The 25,862-nt window shown below is 35.2% G+C and overlaps 1 protein-coding gene across 6 annotated transcripts in view; it reads right to left on the bottom strand.

Annotated features, from left to right (window-relative positions):
- Positions 1-9,808: 9,808 nt before the first annotated feature.
- BRINP3 (BMP/retinoic acid inducible neural specific 3) overlaps positions 9,809-25,862 on the bottom strand; it is a 392,688-nt gene continuing 376,634 nt past the window's right edge. For 5 of the 6 annotated variants that reach the window (XM_082704050.1, XM_082704048.1, XM_082704051.1 and 2 more), the window contains exon 9: positions 9,809-11,295. In XM_082704050.1, coding sequence (XP_082560176.1) covers positions 10,179-11,295 — 1,117 coding nt within the window. In that variant the 3' untranslated portion in view covers positions 9,809-10,178. The remainder of the gene's footprint in view (positions 11,296-25,862) is intronic. The other variant, XM_082704053.1, reaches the window with a different exon arrangement.

Here is a 25,862-nt window from a genome sequence, read left to right as displayed (position 1 = left end):
GTTGCAGATGTGACAAGTTTTTATTCCTTTAGTTCTCTTGGTTTTGTCTCTCTTGCTCACTTTGATTTCTTACTACTCCTTCTTAAAGTCTGCTGTTTCAGCTGTGACCCACACTATATTGGAACCCTGCAGCTGTGGTGGTAAGGAAGGGGGGGCAGAGGGAAACTATTTTATATTCTTTTGTTTAAGTAGTAGACTTATAGTGGCTCTCTGCTTCTGACTGTGGACAAGTGCTTTTCTCTAGTGGTATTCCTTCTTTGTCACCTTGTTTGCAAGACAAAAAGGCTAGCTGGAACTAAAATAAACAGAACACCCTTCCATCATGTGGGATAAACTCTGGCAAAAAGGTTTTTCCCTGGAGAATAATCCTTTGTTATAGAGAAATTTCTGGGCATATTTCACAATGATTTCTCTTCCTCTCCCTCTATCAGACCCATGTGGTCATTGTTTTTGATCTTTACCTTGAGAATCCGTTGGTGGTCCTAATGGTATAATTCACAAAGAGGGGTGGCTCATAGGGTAGGTAAGAATGTCCCCAGGAGATTCTTAACTTTGTGCTGGACTAAAACCAGCTTTAAGAAAATCTTGAGAGTCATCATTGAGATGTTCCCACCAGTTTATGGCTCCAGCAGTTCTGCTCCAGGGAAGTGTATCTTGGCTTTTACTCTCTGGGTTCACTTGTTTCTCCAGACTCTGGGGGTGTTGTTTGATCTGCAAACTCAGTTCTTTAGTTATCTGATAGGTTCAATAAAAGTTATTGATTTTCAGGGAATTTAGGTTTTCTTATTGTATGGAAGGAAGTGATGACTTTCAACCTCTTTCTATGTTACTATTGAAACTGAAAGTCAAATTGCGATGCCTTATTATATTTTATTGCATATCATTTTGCTATTAACTTACATATAAAATTTAATTATGAGCATATTTAATTGAAAGGATGTTGCATGAATTTATTTTTAATGAGTTTAGAAAATTCCATGAGCTTTCTGCATGAAACTAGATGTTTATTACAGTCACGTTTAATTATATAAACAAGATGAAAGCCAAAATAGAAAATTAAATTTCTGAATTATGGTCAATTTTATTAGTATACTTCCACTAATCCTTTCATTACAGATGCATAAGTGAGAGAATAAAAGCTCCCTCCACCTTCCACTCTTTTTCTTATTTATTTAATTTTTTTTTGTTAACCATACTGAGGGCCTTAAGAGCAATGATCACATTAAAAGTCTTTGTATGGCGCGCCTGGGTGGCTCAGTGGGTTAGGCCTCTGCCTTCGGCTCGGGTCATGATCTCAAGGTCCTGTGATGGAGCCCCACATCAGGCTCTCTGCTCAGAAAGGAGTCTGCTTCCCCCCACCCCCTGCCTGCCTCTCTGCCGACTTGTGATCTCTCTCTCTGCCAAATAAATTTTTAAAAATCTTTAAAAAAAAATCTTTGTATGATCGACACATAGCAGTCTATGTCACATATTAGTAAATGTTTATTTTTTTTAAGATTTTATTTATTTATCAGAGAGAGAGAGAGGGGGAGAGAGCAAGCACAGGCAGACAGAATGGCAGGCAGAGGCAGAGGGAGAAGCAGGCTCCCCGCTGAGCAAGGAGCCCGATGTGGGACTCGATCCCAGGACGCTGGGATCATGACCTGAGCCGAAGGCAGCTGCTTATCTAACTCAGCCACCTAGGCGTCCCAGTAAATGTTTATTTGATAAACGAATATTCAATACTAACAGAAATGGAATGACTTAATTGCCAAAAAATAAATAGTAAGCAATAATGTGAATGTGATGATCATCAGGGCCTTGAAAACTCTATATTAAACTAAATTAATTTTAAATATTTCAATTAAATTTTGAACAAGGAAGACATGTTGGAATTTTTTTTTTTAATAGAAGCAAGTGGTTAACAACTTGAAACTAAGTTAATGCTATTAAAATTCGTAACAATCTTTTTAGAAAAAAAATCACAGATGGTACTGAGGCAAACTGGAAAGTAGAAACATGCCATATGTTTTTTCTTCCTTCTTTTCTTTTTTTTAAAATCCAATTTAATATTAAGTAGTAATAATAAAAACACAAAACCATATTTAAATTCATTTAGTGGGGCATCATTTTATAATCCACTTCTGGATCCTTCTGCCTCCTATTATTATTAATTCGCTCTGTTGTATGAAAATCAAGGAAGTGAATTTTCTGGAAGGAGTTACCCATTTTCCACTCTCTTCTTTTTTGTGTTGGGTACTATAAATGGCTTGTTACGGGAAGGACATCTAAATTTGTGTTTGAAATAAATCTTTTAATCATCACCCTTTATTACATATTAAAAGGTGATGTATCTCAGGAAAATGATACCAAGCTCTTCTAACAGTGGCATCAGCCATATTTTGTTGATAAAATAACCAATGAATACTATTTAAAGGATTAAATAATGAGGTTTAAATCTAGAAGAAAAAAGAAAATTGCTTATTTTACACTGTTGGGTCTTAGCTGTGATGATTTCAAATTTAGTATAATGTAAGGAATGTTCAAGGTCGACATAGTTACTAATAACAATCTTTCAAGGCATCTTTATGGCATCTTTCAATTCAGAACCACTTTTCTGTATCATTTATTCATGGAACCACAAGTTGTTACACTTACAAAGTTTGCTGGGTATTAGAAACTCTGATTTCAGATTGTCAATAATTGTAAATATTAAATATTTTTAAAAATATGAGTGTGCACAGTTTCTGCCTTCTAAAAATCTATAGTCTAATGGATTATAAAAATTAGTAATGTAAAATACCAAAAAAAGCTACCATTTTTTTTAACCTTGCTGCAATTGGGGTATAAAAGGGAATGATCCATCTTATTAATGGAAAGATGGAGATTAAATTCAAATACAAGATTTTATCTGACTCATGAATGGGAATTATTATTACTTTCCTTTTTAGAAAGCTATCAATGGTAGAGGATGAAAGAATGTTGCAGGCAGAAGGCAACATACTGCAGAAGAAAAAATCTAAAGACATGAAAGAGCATGTCACTTTTGCACTGAAGGCATAGTTTGATATGAAATAAATACTTTGAAAGAAGGGGATAGGGAAATAGCCAGGAGCTAGATTAAGAAAGGAATTACATGCCAGCTAAAGAGTTAAATCCTTTTCTGCAGTGAGATGTGTAACATTACCATTTTAAAAGGTTTATAATGTAAAAGTTCATGCTGGTGACTAGGCAGAAGATGGATTGGAAAAGTATCAAAGGGAATTAGAAGAAGAAGATGAATTGTGGACTTCTATCAACACAGCAGACTCAGCAATTTGAGGGGGTAAAAAAAAAAATCCTTAACAAACACTTAAAATGGACAAACTAAATAAACAACTATGCAACTGTCCTTTGAAGCAGAGCTGACAAGTAAGAAAGCAAAAGAAATTTTTAAAATCCACAAATTAAACAGAAATTGAAAGACAGATGCTGTTATCAACTCTGGGATAAAGGAGGAAGTGTAGGTCAGATAACAAGGAGCAACTGGTGAGCAACAGTGTCATACTAATCAATTAGTTCAGATTTTAACCACTGTGTAAGAACATAGGAAAAGCCTTAAAAATATTTAAATGAAGATAATGAAAATATATAAACAAAAACTTAGAGCAGATAAAGAAGTTGAATCAAGATGTCAGGATACTCTCCCACCTAAAAAACGTCCCTTCATGGGGAAGTCGTTCAGGCCACACAAGAAGAAGGAAGGTCACACCATAGAGCTGCCCTGTCAGAACAGTATCCATGGACCACTTGTGACTGTGGAGCCCTAGAAATGTGGCTAGTCCAAAAGGAGATGTAAGTGTAAAATATATATCAAATTCCCAAAAGATAGTACCAAAAAATAATACAAATATCCCACTGATAAAGTTTCTTGTAAATTACATTTGAAATCATGATATCTTAGATAAGCTGGTTTAATTAATTAATTAAGAATCAATTAAGAATTAATTAATAGTCTTTTCTTATGCTTTTTAAAAAATATGGCTGTAAGAAAATTTTAAATTACATTCATAACTTGCAGTTTGACTTATATTATCTTTCTACTGGACAGCTCTGTCCTAGGGAGTGATGTCTTAACACTAGGATCTCCCAGCTAGTAACTGCATTATTTCTTGCTGACAGTGTTAACTCTCTTAAGACCACTAAAATTTAACTTCTTTTTGCTTTTGCTTTAAGATATACATTTGATTAATGAATCCTCTTCTCCAAATAGAAAATCAAATGTCCCAGCCAGTACGAACCACCTTCCCCCTAACTATTTAAAATGACAATTTTATCTGGGTGCCTGTGTGGCTCAGTCAGTTGAGCAGCCAATTATTTGGCTCAGGTTTCTGATTCTGGCTCAGGTTATTGTCTCAGGGTCCTGGGATCCAGTCCTGTGTCAGCCTCTGTGCTCACCATGGAGTCTTCTTGAGATTTTCTCTCTCTCTCTCCCTCCGCCCCTCTGACCCCTGCTCAGGGATGCACTCTCTCTCTCTCTTTAATAAACAAAGAAAAATGAAAATTTTCTCTTAAATTCCCAATTTGCATCTCCTTTGTTTCTTGATACTACATTTTCCCACCACTTACAAATTTTAATGTCTTTTGATGGAAGTTCCCATTGATTGGTCTTATTTTCATTTTGATTTGTTTGTTCACAACCATTTCTTTCTCCAAACACACTTTTCAAATTATTGTGTTATATGTATAACAATTAAAGATTCCATTAAATTTTGTTTAACTGGAAGTAAACTTAAACATTATTTTGGGATGGAGTTCACATTTTTGCAATAAGTATAGTGTAATTTTCTGATAGCCTTGTATGTATTTCCCCACCTGTTAGTTTCATTTTGTTTTTTTCTTTGCAATAGGTTTTTAAGCTTATTTTTCATATTTATTTAGTAAGGTATCTATCCCTTACATTATAGATTTTTCTTATGCATTAAGACTTTTGCAATTTATGTTGAGAAATACCCAACTAGGTATTAGAAATAAAGATCTAATCCCATTATACTCATTGGTGGTTTAGTTAAAAGCATTCCAAACATTTATTATTCTTATTTTTATAATATTTCTAAAATTGTCCTAGATCTCTTACATACCAAGTATGACATCTACATAAATCTAGAGCATATGCCCTTCACAGAGGAGTTTTATTTATTTTTTCTTATTACTTTCATGATTTGGAATTGGTATATTTTAAAGAATCTGCCTACATTACTATGAATGAATGAAGAAAACTATAGCTTTGATTCAAAAATCAAGAATGCATGAGATGCCATTTCAAATGCTTTTGTGTAAAATCATGAAATTAATTTCAGTTTTCTGTTGTATATAATTAATATTTTAAGTGTATTATTGTTGACATTTTGAGTGTCATGTTCTGTGTTATTGTTACAAATCCTTTTTATGGGCCAGTTTTTTCTTAGTTATTCACCATTGCACTTTTTTTTCTTTTTTTCATCCTCCCAGGAATTTTGTATGCCCCTAACATAATGCTGGTTGAAGGGTGAGGCAGGTTAGAAATCTGTGGTCAGGTCACTATCTCACCCCAACATCCTTGCATTCACTCTACTCTCAGAACTGTTCATTTACTCCTGGTAGGTACTGCATAGGTATTTAATTAATTCAAGTACTTCAGTCATTAAATGGTTAGTCTGACTGCCAACACCAGCGATACCTCCAAGTGTGGTGTGTTTATTTCAGATTGAATTTCATTAATGTGTACTTATTTACCAAACTTGGCAGCAGGTCCTCAATATCAAATGATCTGACATGGATATTCCAATTCATCAGTCACTCATGGCTCATTAGAATAGCTAATGTTACCTTCGTGTTCAAGAAATGGAGATGTGTAAAAATCGCCAGTTCAGACCTATTTACCAAATCCTGGAATACGATGGAGTGATTGAATTAGACTTTATATTTTTATCTCTAGGAAAGCCTGAAGGTAGAAATAGAACTCTGATCGTGTTGGTGGAGGAGAGGCAAGTGGGGTGTCAATAACAGTAGGATAGTAGTGCAGTGAATGGGTTTGGCAAAATACAAACCATCAGTTGTTAAAAATTCAGCTGATGGCACAATTATTGCCTAAGAATACTGCAAGTTTAACATCTGTGACTTTGTAGTTTCAAATGATAAATGCCATACTTATGACTGAAGGGAAAATGCAATTTTGCTCCAGGATTATTATTCTAATTAAATGATCTAGGCACCAAATCAGAATGAGATTTGCTATTACAGTTTCTCTAAGCTTGATTTATGTAAAAAATTTTTTTCAACTGTCACATTGATTTGAGAGACTTATATGTAGCTTTTAAAATTCTGAAGTGAAATTTATTATTTAAATTTAAGGTGTTTTTTTTTTTCTACTGGGGTTCTAAAACTTAACTTCCCTTTCGGTTGAATTTCTATATTCTGTACCTTCCACTTCAGTAAATATACATAGTTTTATTTTGTTCTTCAGTTGTTTCAAATGGCTTATTTTCCTCAAATGAACAAATTTTAGGTGTGTTCAAACTGAAGAGGTCATTAATATCCTTCATAACAACAACAAAAAAAGGATGCCTACTTGTGAAAAAAAGGGACACACGAGTAGAGAGCAGTACATGATCCTGGCTCCTTCCAAAATATTTCCTTCTAACTTGACAAGAATCACACGAAAAGAGAGAAAATTAATTTTCTTGCATTATTTAAATGCAGTTAGAGAAGACCAAAAGTTATTTTAGCTTTTCGTTCTTTCTCTTTTCTTTTCTCCTTCCTTCCTTCCTCCCTTCCTTTCTTCCTTCCTGCGCTGACAGTGATCGTTTGAATATTGATTTAACTTGCTAAAAATCAATTTGAGAGTCCAATGATAGGGAGGCAAGTCAAAGTATGACAGTCATCAAAATAGCTACAGCAGTCTGAGATATTTCTGGTGAAAATGTGTCCTTAACAAATTCCTGATATTCAGAATCTCAAGTTTCACCAAATTTATTAAATTCAACTAACCCCTAATTTAGACACTTCAAGTAGAAATACTGAAAAAGAGATCAAATACACTGCCTTTTAAAATACACTTTTGCATTTATACCTCTTGATCATTTGCTCTAGCTAAGATTTGGACAGTAAAGCTATTTTAAGTAAAATTTTTCAAATTCCTGAAATAATAATGAGCAAAATGTTTGTATATATTTCAGGAAAAATTGAATGTCTCCATTCAATGTCTCCAAAAATATGCATTTTTCTCCATATGTTGGCAAATACATGTTTTATTAAATTAGATTATATTGTCTATTGCTTTCCTGGACCCTGTTTAATAACTGGTAATATATCAGAAATATGAAAATGCATGTTATTTATTTATCCTTTACTCTATAGTGCTCCAGAATTTGCTTGGTGTGTTTACTTGAAGTGTACTCATGTTATCTTAGACACAACATTCAGAGAAAGGCCTTCATATCACTTTTTCACTTTGAAAATTTTTACTTTGAAAAAGAGGGGGGAAATTGACTCAGATATATAAAGAATTCATGGACAGTGTTACCAAGACAGTTAGAACTAAGACACTTTGATCCTATCTGATAAGAATTTTCTGCCAGGACATGTCAGGCACAAGAAGTCTCAGGACAAAAGCCTAGTTATATACTTTCTTACCTGTGACTGTAGAATCTTCTCTCTCCTAAGCCAGCCAGGTCAGAGAGAGCTGAGCCCTAAAGGAAGTAGCATTACTGACATTTTCCTTAAGTTCCAGGGAGGGATTGCTCTTCAGAGTCCTTTGGTGATTATGCATGTTGCTTGGCAGTTTATAGGTCTCAGAGGCTCTGGACATCTGAGCCTCCAAAATTCTTCTGGAAAAAGTTCTAGTGGCAATTCTGACTCTTACAGCAAATGTCTTTGAAACAAATTCTTTATATTTGATAAGCTTGGTCATGTTGCTGATGATTGATTTTGGATGACAAATTCTGGTTTTATTTAATTGTTCAAGTGTACTGTGAAAGTACCTGTTTTCTAATGACTTAGACCTCAAATTTGTGGTTCTTGTTTTGCCATAAGCCTTTACACATGATGAGATTAAATACAGAAATAGGATGTTTCATTTAAAGCTCAGTGATATAGTGAAAAGAGAACAGATTCATCCAGAAAAGTCTGTGTTGGAATCTTAGTCTTTCAACATCTTGGTTTGTGATTTTGGGGAATTTGACAAACCGGGCTGAGCCTGTTCTTTGTTTTTTTTTTTGTTTTGTTTTTGTTTTTGTTTTTGTTTTTGTTTTTTTCCCCCCACCAAGAAAGTGGGTATAATAATCCATAACCTAGTGTCGTCAGAATTAAATGAAGATAATATCTGCTATGATACAAGAATTATGGCATTTAATAATTATATGTATTTTTCTATTGTATTATCTATAATAACAGAAAAACTGGATAAAAAAGAAAGAAAATCAGCTTTTCAGATACTGGGTGGAAAAACAATCCCTTGTCTATGGTAAGTAGAAAAAGTCTTTGTTGTCTGAACTGTCCACTTGTTCTAAAATGCTTTGGAATCAGGGATGCCTGGGTGGCTCATCAGTGGGATGAAGACCCGCATCACTCCTCCTGCTTGAGTGTTTTCTCTCTCTCTCTCTGACAAATAAATCAATAAACTCTTTTTAAAAATAAAATAAAATGCTTTATAATCAAAAACAAGCAGCCCAAGAATCTAGAATGTCTGTGTAATGTTTTTGTCATCAGTATTATTCGTGTCATGGGTTCCTTTCTCAGTGCCCAAGAAAAGATTCCATGACCCCCACCAAGAAAGCTGGGCTGAACAGTGTATTTGTTTCAATTACAAGAAATGTTTATGAAATATATAGACAAAAGCTGAGTGATAAATATCATAACACACTTTACAGATACATCCATAGAGCTAAACAGAAATGTCATTTAAATTTCTAGCAAAAAAGTACAAATTACATGTCTATTATTATACCATGGGTAATATGGGAACTCAAATTTCAAGCCAAAAATCTCAACTAAAATCAATTTTATATTGAATGAGTTTGGTCTTCAAAATTTATTTTAGTAGTAGCTTCTCTGAGGGAAAAAAAATTCCCTCCCTATCTACATTTGAATTACTTATTTGATTAATTACTTTATACCAACACATTAAAACTTGTGAATTTTAAAAATGTTACTTTACTGGGGCACCTGGCTGGCTCAGTTGGTTGGGTGGTTGACTTTGTCTCAGGTCATGATCCTGGAGTCTGCTTCTCTCTCTCTCTCTCTCTCTGCTCCCCTCACCTCCTCGTGCTCTCTCTCAAATAAATAAATAGAATCTTAACAAAAAAATTAATTAAAAATTTTTTAAAATGTTATTTTACTGACTTTGGTAAAGTGCTGGAATAACCAGGTTTCCAGTATTTGAAATGAAAATGATTGTGCAGAGTATGCTGATTATTGGTTTAGAATTGGGAAAGAAAAGGAAGAAAAAGGAAGTTTCTAAGGAAATAAAAGGTTTACTTTCTCCATCATGGGCTTATAATCACAATAGCTTTTTTTGTTTGTTTGCCAGAATGTTCTCATATTTAGGCAGGAAATAGTTTATCTGCTTATTTTAATAATGACAGTGTCTGTAGGAATGATTTATAAGCACAAGTAATAGAGGTACCACCGGCATTGTGTTGTTGACCATAACAATTTCAACTGAACACTAAATATTCTACCTAGTTGGGATTTCTTTAATGGCTATTGAAGGGGACCTTCAAATGTTTCCATTAAAAAAAACTCTTGGTGAATTTTCCCCAGGTTCTAACAAGCTATATCAAAATAAAACTCATTTCATGGAAAAAAGGAATCCCACAGCACTTCTTTTTAATAACTGTTCAGCTACAAAATTTTATTGGTATCTTTTTATGTTCCCTCTAGAGGATGTAATGCACAAAAGCATTGCCACGGAACATATAAAATTACAAATGAAATTTATTGTAAAAAGTAGAATGTCTTCTAGACTGGTGTCAGTATTTATTTCATTCATAAACCAAAACTGCAGTATAATATATTCATTGTCAGCAAGTTCATGTGTGTAAATTGCCATCCAATGTTATTGACTGATATAAGACAGATATTGAAAAGACAATTTAAATGTACTCTTCCAAACATAAACTGTTCCACAAAAGCACTGTAAAAACTCCTTCAAGATTTTGGGTTGTGCTTGACATTTATGGTTAACTACATAATTTGGTCGTGTCATAATCCACTGTGTTTGGCAATTTGGCATTAAACGCCTGCAGAGCAGATTGGATCCTCACCACCTCGCTGGTAGACAGCTTGAGTCTATGACGAAGCAAGCAAGAGAAAAGATCTAGACGACGCTGACCAGGTGGGGAGAGTTTATTTACACGGTCTCTTATCTCTAGAAGTTGCAAAAGTGCTGAGTCCTGGGATCCCTGAGTATAGGGGTAGTCCAGCTGCAAAATCAAGTCCCGAATTGCTTCAGGGTCAAAGTGCATGCTGTAACCAAACACTTGAATGTTATTGATTTTCATATAACCCAGGTTCCGGGAAGGGTCAATAAACTCCAGAGGTTCGTAGTAAATGCTCTCATTGCCATTGGGACCGCTGGACTTGATACGACTCCTCAAGTAGATGTGCACCGTCTCAAAAAATGTCTTCCATTTGTTGCCCAGAGTCAGCGACCAGTTATAGCACTGCAGCGGGAGGTCCAGCTTAGTCCGCTCCCAGTCTGGAAAGCTGTTTTCATTCACAGGCATAAACCAGCTCTCGGAGTGGCTGCCTCCGAAGGGATTGATGTAAACGGCCAACACTGGCTCCAAGGTGCTGTTTTTAGTTAAGCAAATCTGTAAGGAGAGACCCAAGATCATATGGACCAGACTCGACTTGTACTTGTTACTCTTCAAGGTGAGGAGCATCCGCTTACGCCAGGAGGGGTCAAACCAGCTATTGAGGCGCATGTCGTTGCTGATAAAAATGGCATGGACTTCTATTCGTCTGTCTGTCTTCTGCAACAGGTATTTCATCTCGAGGTCTTGCAGGTCAGTCTCAAAGCCAATATAGTGATCGGTGGACTCGGCGACCTCGGGCTTGCAGAGCCCCTGGCTCAGCATGTAGCCCGTGTTGCAGGTGCCACAGCGGGTGCGGTTGTCAGGGGCGCAGGTCAGGCAGGCGGAGGCGTCGCCCACCGTGCAAGGCAGGAACGCGGTGCAGACCACCTGGTCATTCGGGCAAGTGCACGAGTGCGTCTCTTCGGAAAAGCTGCCCAGGAGACCGTTCTCATTGCAGTAGAGAAAAGACTGGATGCGAGTGAGCCAGTAGGTTGAGGTTCTAGAAATACAAAACAACACGAATCTATATAAATACAAGGATATATTTTGTGTGTGTACTGCAATAAAATTAACTTTAGCTCCGAAAGCCTCGCTATCATTTCTTAGGTTAGCTCCAGTTGTTTGGATAAAAGATCCAGACAGTTTATAATTGAAAATAGATACATTTTATATAATATTTATATATATTATATATATATATTAGATAATTTTTTTCATTCTTCATTGCACAAGGTCAGATGTGGATATATTTGATTTGAAATGAAATATGGCACAGACTACCTTCTGATGAGATTGCTTGTCATTTCGCTAGGGTACTTGGAAGCTGATTGTGAACATAATTGGGTCAGTTATTGTTTTGAAATGCGAACCAGCAATAGGAAATAAAAGTGATATTATCACAAAATATCTAGAGTAGAATTAGAGCGTATAAATGCTGACTGCTCATTCATTTGCTCTTAGCTGCGTAAAGCACTAATGTTGCAAGAAGCCAAATAGAGAGTAAAATAAAAATGAAAGAAAAATAAACAACTTTAAAGTGTCAATCTGTGTATTTAAATAATCAGGTTTTATCAGTATTGACGGAACAAGTACCCACTGAGAAGGAAAATATTAAAACATGCTTGACTTTATTCTTACAGGCTGCTCAAGAAAATTGTTGAAAATAAGTTGTTTTAATAAGGGTTAAGTGTGTCAGTTTAATGTGTTTGATTTGAGTCATTAACGTTTTTCCTTATTTATACCCAGAAATCAGGCTAATCATGAGGCAAATGTAAGATTTTTACTTTTCACGCTTTGCCCACATTATTCAAACTCTTTTGGTGAGTTTAAAATCTCAGTAAAATAATGAAGGAAAAATTGTGTGGTCCTGTAACCAGGTAATTCTTTGTTTTTATCACAGTGTACGATCATGGAAGAGTTGAAGGGCATCTATAACGTGCCATTCTCTTGTGTGGAATAGCAATATCTTCCACACTGAGTTTTCTGAGAAATAGTTAGGCTCAGACTCTATGCGTGTGGCTAGAATATTGCACAATGTATCTATTTCTGATATTCTTATGCCTTTCTGGTGTTCATTATTTAGTACCCATGAGATTTTCTGTGAAATGTGTCTATTACGCTCAATCCTTTACACTTGAACACTGTTGCTGTTTCAAAGACGTTGTATATGCAGAATACTGGTAAAACATAGTATTAATCTGTCTAATAATCTGTCTAAATAACCAATAAAAACATTTCAATATCCATAACACTATTTGAACTCTTTATATTACATATTCATTTTTGTTTCCTGCCCATCTTCACCTTGAAATGCAACACACTTTTTTTAAGTGAGTTCTTCCTTATTTTCCCCAATAAAACCCATAACTCCTTCCTTCTCTCTCATGGTGCTTACTTATTCTTTTTTTATTTTTTAAGATTTTATTTTTATTTATTTCACAGACAGAGATCACAAGTAGGCAGAGAGGCAGGCAAAGAGAGAGAGAGAGGAGGAAGCAATCTCCCTGCTGAGCAGAGAGCCTGATGTGGGACTTGATCCCAGGGCTCCGCGATCATGACCTGAGCTGAAGGTGGAGGCTTTAACCCACTGAGCCACCCATGCACCTCATACTTACTCTTTTCATGGTACCTTTTTTCACTTAAAATTTTGTATTATTCTGTACCTACTTGTTCATACTCCATTTATCCTATTAAATATAATATCCAGCTTGCCAAAAGGATGTATGCCTGTTTAGTGCTATGTGTCCAGTGCCAAGCAGAATACCAGGAGGCCACAGCCCTTTAATGTTTGCTGAATCTTGACTCAAATCCATATAGGAATTAAAAGACATTTTCTCAATAAGTGTAATTTTGAGTGAAAGTTAAAGCCCTAAAAAGAACATTTAAGATGGTTGTAAAGTCCCAGGTCTCAAGTTACACGACATACACTTCGACATTTGCACAATTAAATGTATAGAAAGTTTTTCTTTTCCACCTTCTCTAAATGTAATTTTTTTGTTATAGACCCAGAAGAAAAGAAAAACAACAACAACAATAAAATTAAACCAAACCCAACCACAGCATAAAAGGTCTTCCTCTTAATTATTTCTCACACTGAAAAACACTGGCCAGAAATGCGAACCTACTAAATTCATTTGTAACTTTCTCTAGATTCTTTAAAAATAAGTTCTGGGAAAAACTCTCCCAGGAGCACACCCAAGGGTGGTGAAATATCAATTGTGTGAGGCTCTTGGGCACTTTGGGAGCTGTACATCTGCATATGAGTCTCCCTCTAGCTCTGGTCGTTTCCTCTCCGTAGAATAAATGTGCAAAAAGCCTCCTTCGGTGGTGCATGAAATAACTTGATTATCTCTGTATTCAATTTAGATATATAGAAATTACTACTGATTTTTAATCTGCAGTTACTGATGTATTTATTCTATCACTTTTCTCTTTCACAGGCTATTAGTGTCTATCTTGGCTTCTTTCTCTCTCTTTCCTCTCTCCTTTTTTCCTCTTCTCTTTCCCTTCCTTCCCTTTCTTGCCAGCTTCTCTTTCTTCCTTCCTTTCATTTCTATGTTCTCTTATCCCTTCCCTCAACCCTTTCTCTCTCTCTCTCTCCTCTTCTGTAACTCTATTTGTGTCTTTCTATGATAAAGAATATAAAATATATATCCTATCTGGATTGAAAATTATATTTTCTTCCCTGAAACCAAAGCATAAATTCTCTGAGCCAATTCATCTTTCACTGAAAGCTCTAATCATGTTTCCAAATCATAAGGACAAACAAAAAAATGAAATAAATAGACCTAAGGCTAAAGACAGAGCTCACAAAACTAGGGCACTGTAGGAAGAAGCATTTGGACACTTTAGAAAAGCAAGGGCTTTTTCAGCTTTCAATCTCTTCCAATCCTTTTCACGTCCCCACAGATGCATTACTGAAGGAATACGTTTCAGCTTCGTGGGTTTCAGCTTGTCATGTATGAATATTGATAACTTGGCACACTGCCAAAGCTCCTGTACCCTGGGATAGCAGGGCTAGTGTGTAGATTTTCTTCTTTTAGGCTTCTTGTCCTTTCTCCCCCTACTACCTACCTTTTGACAATTTTATACTGTATTTCACAAGTAAGGAATAGATTTTTTAAAGGAAAATTAAATGCAGCAATCAGTCTTTGCTTTACTTTTTGTAAAATCTTGGCTAAAGCAGAGGAGTCAAACAAGGAGAAGGGAGCCCCTCTGGATTTTTCATTTACCCCATTATGTGGTTTTATTTTTCCCAACAAAGTTAAATAGAACTGATTTTTTTCTTTATTTTAAATAGTCAAATTGTTAAGAAACTTTATAAATTCATTTAACTAATGTAAAATTAATAAAAATCAAAAGTAGGCCTGTATTGAGTATTTAACGCTGCTTCCTTTTAAATCTAAATATTTAAAGAAAGTAGTACCACATTTGTTTTTTTTTTTTTAATTCCCATCTACAGCTTTTATTCACACTCATTATTTGTTGTCTCCTCTGGCTAAGGCTAGAAGATACGATGTCAGTAGATGTACTTCTGGCAAGAGGTCTTTTGTTGCTTTTTATCAAGCAGGTGGCATGGTTCATGACATCTACTTAATTGCACTTTGATAAATATTTACTAAATGAAGTAAGAAAGAAAAGAAGAAAGAGGGGAGAGAGGAGCAAGGAGGGGCGTAGAGACAGAAATTAGAGTGAAGGAACTGCGGATTATGAGAGAACAGAAGGCAGAAGCAGAAGACAGAATTTAAAAGGCCATTGACATGCGGTAGCGCCTATGATATGGAGCACTTCAGGAAGGGTGGGAACTCCCTTATCTATCAGGAACAGTTTGGATTTTGGAAATAATTTTTACAAAGGCTTTTATGGGGTGGTATTAAAAAGAGAAAAGTGCCTTCCAGAGTTAAGTTAAAATTTAAAATTTAAGTAACATTGAAGCTAAAGGCTGACAGCATGTGTACATTTGAGGGATCACGTGGCTTGCCTACTTGGGAACTTCACACAGCTGTTTAACCAGTTGTCTCCCTTCAGTCTGTAACACTCTCCGTGTGTAGAAAGCCTGATCTTCTCCACAGGATACACGTCCTGTGAGCATCAGGAGAGGCCTAGACTAGAAGATGGATACCTGACTTCTGGGCCGGACTCTACCTGGTAACCTGGGACAGGTCACCTGGCCTCCTTAACTTTGAGCAGAGTCAAAGAAACAGTAGTTCAGAGTTTGGATTTTCTTTTTTTTTTTTTTTTTTAAAGATTTTATTATTTATTTATTTATTTGACAGACAGAGATCACAAGTAGGCAGAGAGGCAGGCAGAGAGAGAGAGGAGGAAGCAGGCTCCCTGCCGAGCAGAGAGCCTGACACGGGGCTCGATCCCAGGACCCTGGGACCATGACCTGAGCCGAAGGCAGAGGCTTTAACCCACTGAGCCACCCAGGCGCCCCAAGTTTGGATTTTCTTGACCGTGAGGAGTGGTGGTAGCTTTCTGAACCTTCATGTGCCCATGTGTGACTTCACTTGCCGATTTCTGTGAGGGCGAAATGGTGTCACATAGAAACCCCATCATCGCTGTCTCCCATGTGGTGGTTATTCATAAGGAAACAGTGTGAGTGAAATGTTTGTCTCTAAAATGTTCCTGTTATTTAGAATATCAACTAAGACATGGTCTTATTCTTATAGTTTTGAATGATGTTAACTGTGATTCGTGAAACAGATTCCTGGGCCTCCCTTCAGAGATGCTCTAAGAATTTCGAGGAGTAGGGCCCAGGAATATGCAATCTCAGAGGACATTATGTACACATAGGCTGCAAGGTTCCTATGTAAGAAAACTGACAACCCAAATAGTGCCTAGGGGCTCTGAAAACACCATCTAGCCATCAGCATGTAAGAATATGTTCAGAGAAGGTAGATAAAAGTTACAATTTCTGTGGAGAAGCATCAGCATCAGATGGCTTTGAATTAACATGTGAGGCTCTGTCCCCAATGTGTACACTACAGTTTGCGAACCCTACACTAGAAAATTTGCCATGTGTTTACATTGAAGAACAAGGCAAATGCTAAAGCCTACCTTAATAAATGAATTCTACGTTGCTACAGTAATATTAATTATTTAGTGACCACCTCTCATGTCATGGGCCAGCTACTTTGTATTCATTATCGAAAATTCTTCACAGGAGTTTCCAAAGGTAAACCTCATTTTAAAATTTTAAAAATACTGAGGTTCATTTTTTTTTTTTTTTAAGATTTTACTTATTTATTTGACAGAGAGACACAGCAAGAGAGGGAACACAAGCAGAGGGAGTGGGAGAGGGAGAAGCAGGCTTCCCACCAAGCTTGATGGGGGGGCTCATCCCAGGACTCTTGGACCATGGCCTGAGCCTAAGGCAGCCACTTAATGACTCAGCCACCCAGGCACCCTTGAGGTTCATTCTTTTAATGACTTTCTCAGTTGCATATATGTTAAGTAGGACCATGTAGACATACTCAGAGAATCAAACTTAAATATTTTTTTAAATGTGGTTGAAAGTATGGTTGCATGGGATCGTGAGAAAAAGTACTTAACAAATGACTTTAGGAAAATACCCATAGATTACTATTAGCTGGACAGCATCAAAGATAAAATGACTTTTAATTTGATAAAAATTACTTTTAATTATGATATAAAGTTTAATTTTTTGAGTGACAGATACTCTATTGGCTTCAATCACTTTTGGGGAGCCAAATGATCAACTTTGAATTTTATTTCATTTACCTCATATATACTGGGAATAAAATATAGGTTGTTGTTATAAATTAAAACACAATTTCAGGAAAAGCAGTTAAAAGGGTGCCTATGAAATAAATGAAAATGCTTATTTTTATTATTACTATTGTTACTACTGTTATCTTTTAAGGAAATATCACTGCATGTAGTTCCTTTAATACAAATGTTTTCCCCTCGAAAATTGAATATTTTTATTTTACTTACAATTCATGCATTGCATGCATAATATCACACTGTATTTCTGAATTTTATCTTTACTAAAATAAACATAGTTATTGATAACATGGTCAAGACTATATTTAAAAGTACACATGTGACCTCTTTGTGATAGTTTTAAAACTCTAAAATGTGTGTTAAGACAATATTGCTTAAATTCAGGACATATATTCTGATGTGTAATGGTTTGCACTGAGGTATTAGAACATATGTTGATACAAAAACAATTACTTCCTTTCACAGTTAAATCCTCTCTGAGCACTAATAATCTTATTTCAAAGGTCCCTAATTTCAACCTTCTAATCCTTTATTGCTCTCCAAATCTGTGCAATGTGGATCCAAATTTTAAAACCTAAACAATATAGTTTCAGTATCTTTTTGAAGTTAAATATCACTCTTTTGAGTAGAGCATTTCATTTCAGCCTTCATCGGTTTGTGTTTCTCCGACTCTAATACTTTAAACTAAATATGAATTTGGGATTAAGTGCCCAAAGCTATTTAAACAATCTAAAGCTGATTATTAGCTCAGCCCCAGAGAAATAATGCCAAATAATATTCTAGGACCCGCCCTCTTCCAGTTTTGCTGCTCTGACCATCTCAGCCTTGACAAAGTGGCCTAGGGCCTTAGGGTGACACCCCAACACGTAATACTCTCACTCTTTCTTTCTTTCTTTTTTTTTTTTAAAGATGTTTTATTTATTTATTTGACAGACAGAGATCACACGTAGGCAGAGAGGCAGGCAGAGGGTGTGGGGGTGAAGCAGGCTCCCTGCTGAGCAGAGAGACTGATGTGGGGCTTGATGACCTAAACTGAAGGCAGAGGTTTAATCCACTGAGCCACACAGGCGCCCCTCACTCTTGAGAACAGTTTTATACCTCAAGTAAGCGAATGTCATTTTCAAAGTTCCCTCAGTCCTGAGTCTCCCAAGGAACCATCTCTATACTACATGTGTATATAGATACACATCTATAGATCTATAGACACATACAGATACACACTTTAATTAGAGTATTGACTAATAATTTTGGCTTGAATGTGAAGGAAGGCAATGAAAAAGGGAGTGAAGCAGTTGCAGAGGAGGGTAGGTTATATTTTAAAGACTTTATTACCTGGTAGTTAACATTCACTGAGGTTTTATCATGAGCACATTTAATAAGCATTATTTATTTGTTCCTCTCAATTCTCATTACTCCCTGAGTAATGATGCTTAGTACCCCAATTTATAAAGGTGAGGGCGTGCCTTTTATTTATTTTTATTTTTTAAAGATTTTATTTATTTATTGGAGAGAGAAAGAATGAGAAAGAGAGAGATCATGGGGGGGGAGGGGTGCCCAGAGGGAGAAGCTGACTCTGCTGAGCAGTGGGACTTGATTCTGATCTCCAGGATTAGGACCTGAGCTGAAGGCAGTTGCTTAACCAACTGATCCACTCAGGCGCCTCAAGGGCATGCTTTTTAAAAAAGCTTAAATAACTAGAACTTGTTCAAAGTCCAACAGCTAGTCGATGGTAGAACTGAAAGAAGATCCTTGGTCTTTATGACTCCCAGTGATTGTTTTGGACATGACATCAAAAGCACAAGCAACAAAATGAAAAATTAATAAGTAGGACAACAGCAAACAAAAGGTTTTAGTTGAACTGATTTGTGACACACTTGGTTGAGTGGCATACACGGACAAATCTGCTTACTTCTTAGAGAGCGACTGAAACGTTTTGTCCCCAAAGATGCTGCCTCTGATATTATAGTTCAAAAAATCAAAAGATACATTTTTCTTCTACTTTTGACATAAAATATGAAAAGAGACAGGTCAACATTCAGTCTGTGAAATGAGAGGCATGCAAAAATGAACACAATTATGTTTCTCTAAGTAAAGAGAATATATTATCAAAAGAACACCAGCATTTTCTTAATTAGAGTGCACATTTAATTCTCGTATTTAGTATGTGCAAATTCAGCTAGTAAGTGGTTCGTGCAATTGATAAATACTGACACATATGCAATTATTTCGCAAAGACAGGTAAATCTGGTCTCTCCTAAATACATTCATAACATCCTGGCTTTCATCCACCATAATGTTCATTACACCAAGTCATTATTACCAAATCATCTGTCTCTCTCATTACATTATACAATCTATGAAGAAAAATATGTATTTGTTTACTTCGCTATTTGACTATAACGATGCACTCAATCGGTGTACCATGTTTATACTTCAATCCCCCATTACAATGTTCTAAACCTTTATTGGTCTTAAATGTGTGCATTATGGATCCAAATTTGAAAATTTAAATAATATAAATTAGGAATTTAAAATATTTATAAAGAGACCATTCTATCTTTCACAGGTGTATTCATCTCTGATCCTATACCTCAAACCTAACATAACTTTTATAAAAGTGAATAAATTAGTGAAGAAGAGGAAGCTGGAAAAGAAAATTTAAGACTAAATTGAAAATTTCCTTCATTATTATTGTTCTTGTTAATATTTCATATGGCTTTCTTGATTTCTAGTAAGTGATGAACATTTTTAAAAATTGTCTTATTTTCACATTTTTTTAAAGTATGTTTCATGACCAATTTTTTATCAACTTAGAGAAGATCAATAAAATGTTTAACTCTATCATGTGAATACTTTAATCAATTTTTTGCTTTTCTAAAACTAATAACCAATACCATTTACATTTAAAGCATAATTTTAAATTTAAATAAATAAAACATAATTTGTGCAAATCTGAGGTCCACCTATTCATATACCTGTGAACACAACTATGGCATGAGCTGTCTGTGATATATTTACCTTGGTCTTAGAAACATCCCTCCAAATAGATTGTCTCCAAACTTGCCATTTTCTTCTTTCATGCTACAATCATCATTGTTGTCTACAACCTTGGATAACAGCTTATCCCTTTGTGCCTCAAGTAAAGCAAGAACCTGGTTTCTAGAAACCTTGTACCTACTCTCTTCGTCATTTTGTTACATTGGTGTACTAGCACGATTAGCAAGCTAATCTTAAAACTGATCCATTTCTAATTGTATGTCACCTTTATAACTTTCGAAGCCATTCACAAACTGATAGCCCCTAGCTTTCAATGCTTGATAAAGTGTATTCGCCATTTAAACTGTCCCTGTTCCCCTCCCTAAAAATGTGATGCTCAATTCCAACTACATTGAATTTTCTTCTTATAGAATTGAATGTCCTTTCTCTTCTGCTTAATGTGTTCAGGATGCAAATTGAATCACTTTTCCTCTAAACAGTCTTTTTTTTTTGATGACATAACTTAAAATAACTAAATTCCTTGAATGAGTGTATCAGATATCTATATTCCTGTATTTGTAATTAAACTATGTGTAGCCATATACTGTGGTTTAATAGATTCTTATCTCATTATTTCAACTAATGTATACTATTCATGATAATATCTGTAATTTCTTACATGTTAGTTTTCTTAATTAGAGTATAAGCTCTTCAGAAAAACGAAAATGCCTGTTATTCCATTGGCATTCCTAGAGATCGACAAAATGCCTTCCTGACACTTCCAAATAAAACTGCTAAGTCAAAATTGAATTGTGGACTTATGTTTTTGGAAGATGTCAGAGAGAATACCCTAAAAAAACCCCTCAATGCAAAATGCCAAGAAATTCTGGCAACACCTATCTTGAATGCATTATAGGATGGAAAGAAAGATGTAAAACTTCACAGGCTGAAATTGAAGTAAAAGAACAATATGAAAGAAGACATGTGTGCCTGATCTCGAGTTTGGGGTGGTCATCTTGGGTATCAGAGACAAAGTGTGGCACACTTAACAGTAAGAAGTTGAATTGGAGACCCATTATATTTGCAAAGACAGACTCTGTGCATTGAAGGGGAGTCAGCTTAAAAAAAAAAAAAAACAGCAGCAAAAACAACCAACATCTAGAAAAGGAAGAGAGCAAATTGAACGTCTACCCTGACCTTGCTGTTTGTAGAAGGGAGAGTGCATAATCTATAAATTCAAAAACAGGAATGAAAATAATTATTTTAAAGTGCTCCAAAATTGTTGTAAGGTGGCAAAATGAAACATACATTTTCTAGAGGAATGTACATTCTGCAAAGTACTTGAAGAATCAATATAGATAAAAATAATTTTGACCATGAGCTTACAATCAAAAAAAATAAATAAATAAAAAGAAAGCACATGAGGATGTGGTAGTTTTTATTTGTGATTGTTTTCACCTTTATACATTATTTTCTCCCTTCTCTATGTTGGATGGCATGGCCTAGAATCACAATACTACTTTTACACATATTTTCAACTCCCTGCTTCCACTTGAGGAGAACTTAACCCTGATTATCTGGATAATAAGTGACAAGAAGATGGGCAAAATCTTTTTATGTTTCACACAAGAAAATGTGAAAATCTGAAGGCACTACAGTTATAAGACATCAGTATTACGCATATTATTTATGATTTTCAAATTGCCAAACAACTATGGGTAGTAGAAGAATGATAGTTATTCTATAAGTGTGAACACCGTGCCATACTGTAACTACAAAATTGCAAAAGTTTCATTGAATTTACTGCAGATTATAAATGTGATATTGTACAGGATTATTTTCAGACTGCTACTTTTATTATTATTGTTATTAATTTTTTTATAGTGAGAGAAAGAAGGTATGTGTGTGGAAGGGTGAGAGACAGAGAGAGTGAGGATATCAAGCAAGCTCTGTGCCTAGCACAGGGCTTGATGGTCACTTTATATGTTGAAATACTATTTCTCAATATGATATTATTAGGAGTTAGGGACTTTGGGAAATAATTAGGTAATGAGGATGGAGCCATCATTAATGGAATTACTGTCCTTAGAAAAGGGACCCTGAACATCTGTCTCACCCTGTTTCCACAATGCGAGGGCACGGTGACAAGATGGCTATCTATAAGAGAAGAAGTGACCTCACGCCAGACACCAAGTCTTTCTCTGAGCCTTGACCTTGGTCCTCTAGCCTCCAGCACTGTGGGAAATACTCATGTATTGTTCAAGTCATCCAGTCCATGGTATTGTCGTTATAGCTGCCCAAACTGACTAAGACAGGTATTATCTCCCAATTTTTCTACCAACTTAATATTACATTTAAGACTGTGGAAAATAAAAGTGAATCAAATGCCTGTATAGAAAAATGGAAACAATTCAGAATGTCTAGTTTTCTTTGACCTCATTATTTTTCAAATGAGATTACAAGAAATGATGGATTATCTTAAATGACCGTTCCACATCTATTTAGAAAACAAATAGCAGAGCAATCACTTTAATCCTTGGGTTCCTGGAGCAGGCTTACATTATGTAGAACATCTCTTTCCTCAGCACACAAGACATTCCATTAACCAAAATATCATCTGATAGGGAAAAAAATGAGTCACTCTGGATGATATCAGCAGTGACACCATCAAATGGGTGTTTAAAATGTGCTGTTCTCTCACTCGCACGGTGAACCACAACAATACGAATAGGAGCTTCTTATCAATTGGCAGAAAGAGAGAAACTTGTGTCATTTCAAGAGCTTAATCTATTCTGTTGGCAGGGGGGAACATTTACAAGTTTGTTCCTTTGTGTTGCAGGTTTAGCCTTCATTTAATTTTTGAACAGTAAGTCCATTTTGAAATTATTTGAAAATTAGGTATTTTCATTTTTTTGCTTATAAATTCATTTTAAGTTATCTTTGTTTCTCTTTTCATTTGTTGCCACTGCCATTTATTACCTTTTAATAATCAAACAATCCTTTGAAGGGGAAGGCAAAAAAGACATTATATGCAAGTAACTGCTAAAACCATGATGTAGAAAATAATCAGATAATTAAAACCTTATAAATATTTATAGATGAGATGTATAATAAGTACCCATTCTAATACAAATAGTCTGACCTTATAAATTCATATTTAGTTTGCAAACCAAGAGCTAACAAAGGGCATTCTAGAAACAGTTCACCAGACCCATAGAAGAAGATCTATAGAAGGAGGTTTTGACTAGAGGTCAAAACCCCATTCTCTCTAGACCTCAGAGTTATCAGGGTAATCACATGGTCCTCATGTCCACCATTAAGTAATAATCACAAATACATCATGAGCACTTACTATGTGCTGAAGACTATTTAAATATTTTACATGTATATATACAAATATATATGTATATTAACATTTAGCCCTTGCAACAACTCTATCAAAGTAACCACTATGATTTTCCACAAGGTGCCCCTTAAGGGACAGCACAAACTGTCTATAAAAATGAGCCAGTGTCCATGCTCTTCACCACCCCACCAGATTACTATGGTGTTACTGGCCCAATAAAGGCATATATGAAAAAATGATGAGAAAGTATATTTTTCTAGATGATTATAATTTCAGTCTACTTCCTCAGGTGACAATTATCTGAAATGTTTTGACTGCCCAGATAAGCTTTGGACAAAATGTGAACTACTATACTATTTCTGGATTAAACAGCACAAAGTGAGATGAAAATATAATTCACACTGACATCTTAATATCATCACGATGTTTAGTAATCTAAAATCCCATATTTTACAGATTATGTTAAAATCATATGATAGTGAAAAAGAATCATGTGATACAAGGGAGATTCTGAAATAACTTGCATCAGTGTGTATCAGAGCCATCCTATCCACTTAACTGAAGAAAGAGTAGGTCTACCTCAGTTTCTGTTTAGAGCAATAATACATTTTTATGACACATGTACCTGGCATGAAAGAAAAACAATAACAATCCAAGTGGATACAGGGCTAAAAACAACTTGCCCTTGATTCTGGAAGTTTAATTATTATTATATAAACATTTTTTGTCATGTTTCCTTATCCTTCTAGCATGGGATAAAGCTCCTTAGCTAAATACAGTAGTTTATATAAGATTTCTTCTCATTCTGTCTTTACCTATCAAGTCATCCTAGTATATAGATATAGATAGAGATAGAGATATCATTTTTGACATATTATATAGGATATCATAACTTGTGATAACTTAACATACCTCCACCTCCAGGTTTTATTTTAAACAAGCATTGAAAGTCTTTCAGAAGTATTCAATAATGCCTGAAGAATCCACATTCTTTCCTAAGTTGTTAATACTTTTGTTGATTGCTAAGTGTTTTTTCTCTTTGTTCAGTGACATAAAATCACTTGTCCTATATGATATAGGATATCATATGTCAAAACAAATGATATCTCTATCTCTATCTATATATAGATAGATTATATATATAATTTGTTATGATATCTGGTTGTGTAAGAGGCAAAGGCAAGCTGAAGAGGTGAGAAATAGCAGTATGATTTGTAAATTAAAAATGAGTGCTTCATTTGTTGTTAATTACCTGTCCAACATCCACAGGCCCCTTCTTCCTACAAACAGAAGCTGATTTTGTTCAGCACAAGGTGCTGAAAAACAAAACAAAGCAACACTACTTGCTGTTTTCCTTGAAATTAACAGTAGATACAATTCTAATACAAACAGACGTCTGTCTGATGCAGAATAGTCTGGGATAGCTTCTTTTTCCTGAAAGAACTCAGTAGCCATGCTTGCCACTCCTAGTCCTGCTATTTATGCTGAAAATGGTTTTGATTTCTGAAGCAACAAGAGCCATCCCATGGATTCAAGACAACAGACATGTAAGCAAAGTTGAGGGAAAGGCAAAAAGCAAACAAACAAACAAACAAACAAGCAAATAAAATTAAATTTTAAAAATCCAACCATTCAAAAGCAAGCAAACTGGTCCTATCCTTAAGAACCATCAACAACTGCAACATCTACAACATCAAGTTGCAGAGCCATTGCCAGCAGCTACTTTCTACAAAACTCCTGTTACTTCAGAAAGAAAAATATTTGTTTTTAAGATTCCATTCATCACTGTTTCTGTTACTTGTAGCAGAATATTGATTACTAGAAACAAGATAAAAGTTTCTGAGAAGCACTCAAACTTTGAAACTAAATAGTCCCTTGCTTTGTGTTAGGGGTGGAGTGGGGGTTGGGGAAGAAACCCCCAGTCCTTGGAGATTGAGGGATATCTCAGGGTAAAGCAAACTGAAGTTATTTGCATACTAACTGTAACAAGGTTTCCGAAGGAAACTCTACAAAAAGTAACTTGTTTTTGCTGCTCTAAAATAAAAGCCAAGCAAATCAAATTCTTGGAACTTCCTTGGAATTCAAATATATAAAGACTGACAACATGAAACAGAAAATTGCATCTGTTGGCTTAATGGACAAGTGATTTTATGTCACTGAACAAAGAGAAAAAACACTTAGCAATCAACAAAAGTATTAACAACTTGGGAAAGATTGTGGATTCTTCAGGCATTATTGAATACTTCTGAAAGATTTTCAATGCTTGTTTAAAATAAAACCTGGAGGTGGATGTATGTTAAAAAAAATAGCACTTTAAAAAAAACATAAGTATGTGTTTTTAGTATTGGTTAGCCATATCCCTATGAGGCCATTATTTTTGAAATAATGTCAAATTAATGTTGAGACTGAATTTTGTTTTCTTGGTTCATGAGGATTTAGTAGAATTTCAAGTAACTGAAATTATAGAAATCATTGAAAATTTTAAGTATTACTGT

This window comes from Mustela nivalis (genome assembly GCF_964662115.1).
Source record: "Mustela nivalis genome assembly, chromosome: 16".
NCBI classification, from domain to species: domain Eukaryota; kingdom Metazoa; phylum Chordata; class Mammalia; order Carnivora; family Mustelidae; genus Mustela; species Mustela nivalis.
This window is presented reverse-complemented; position numbering and strand designations above follow the sequence as displayed.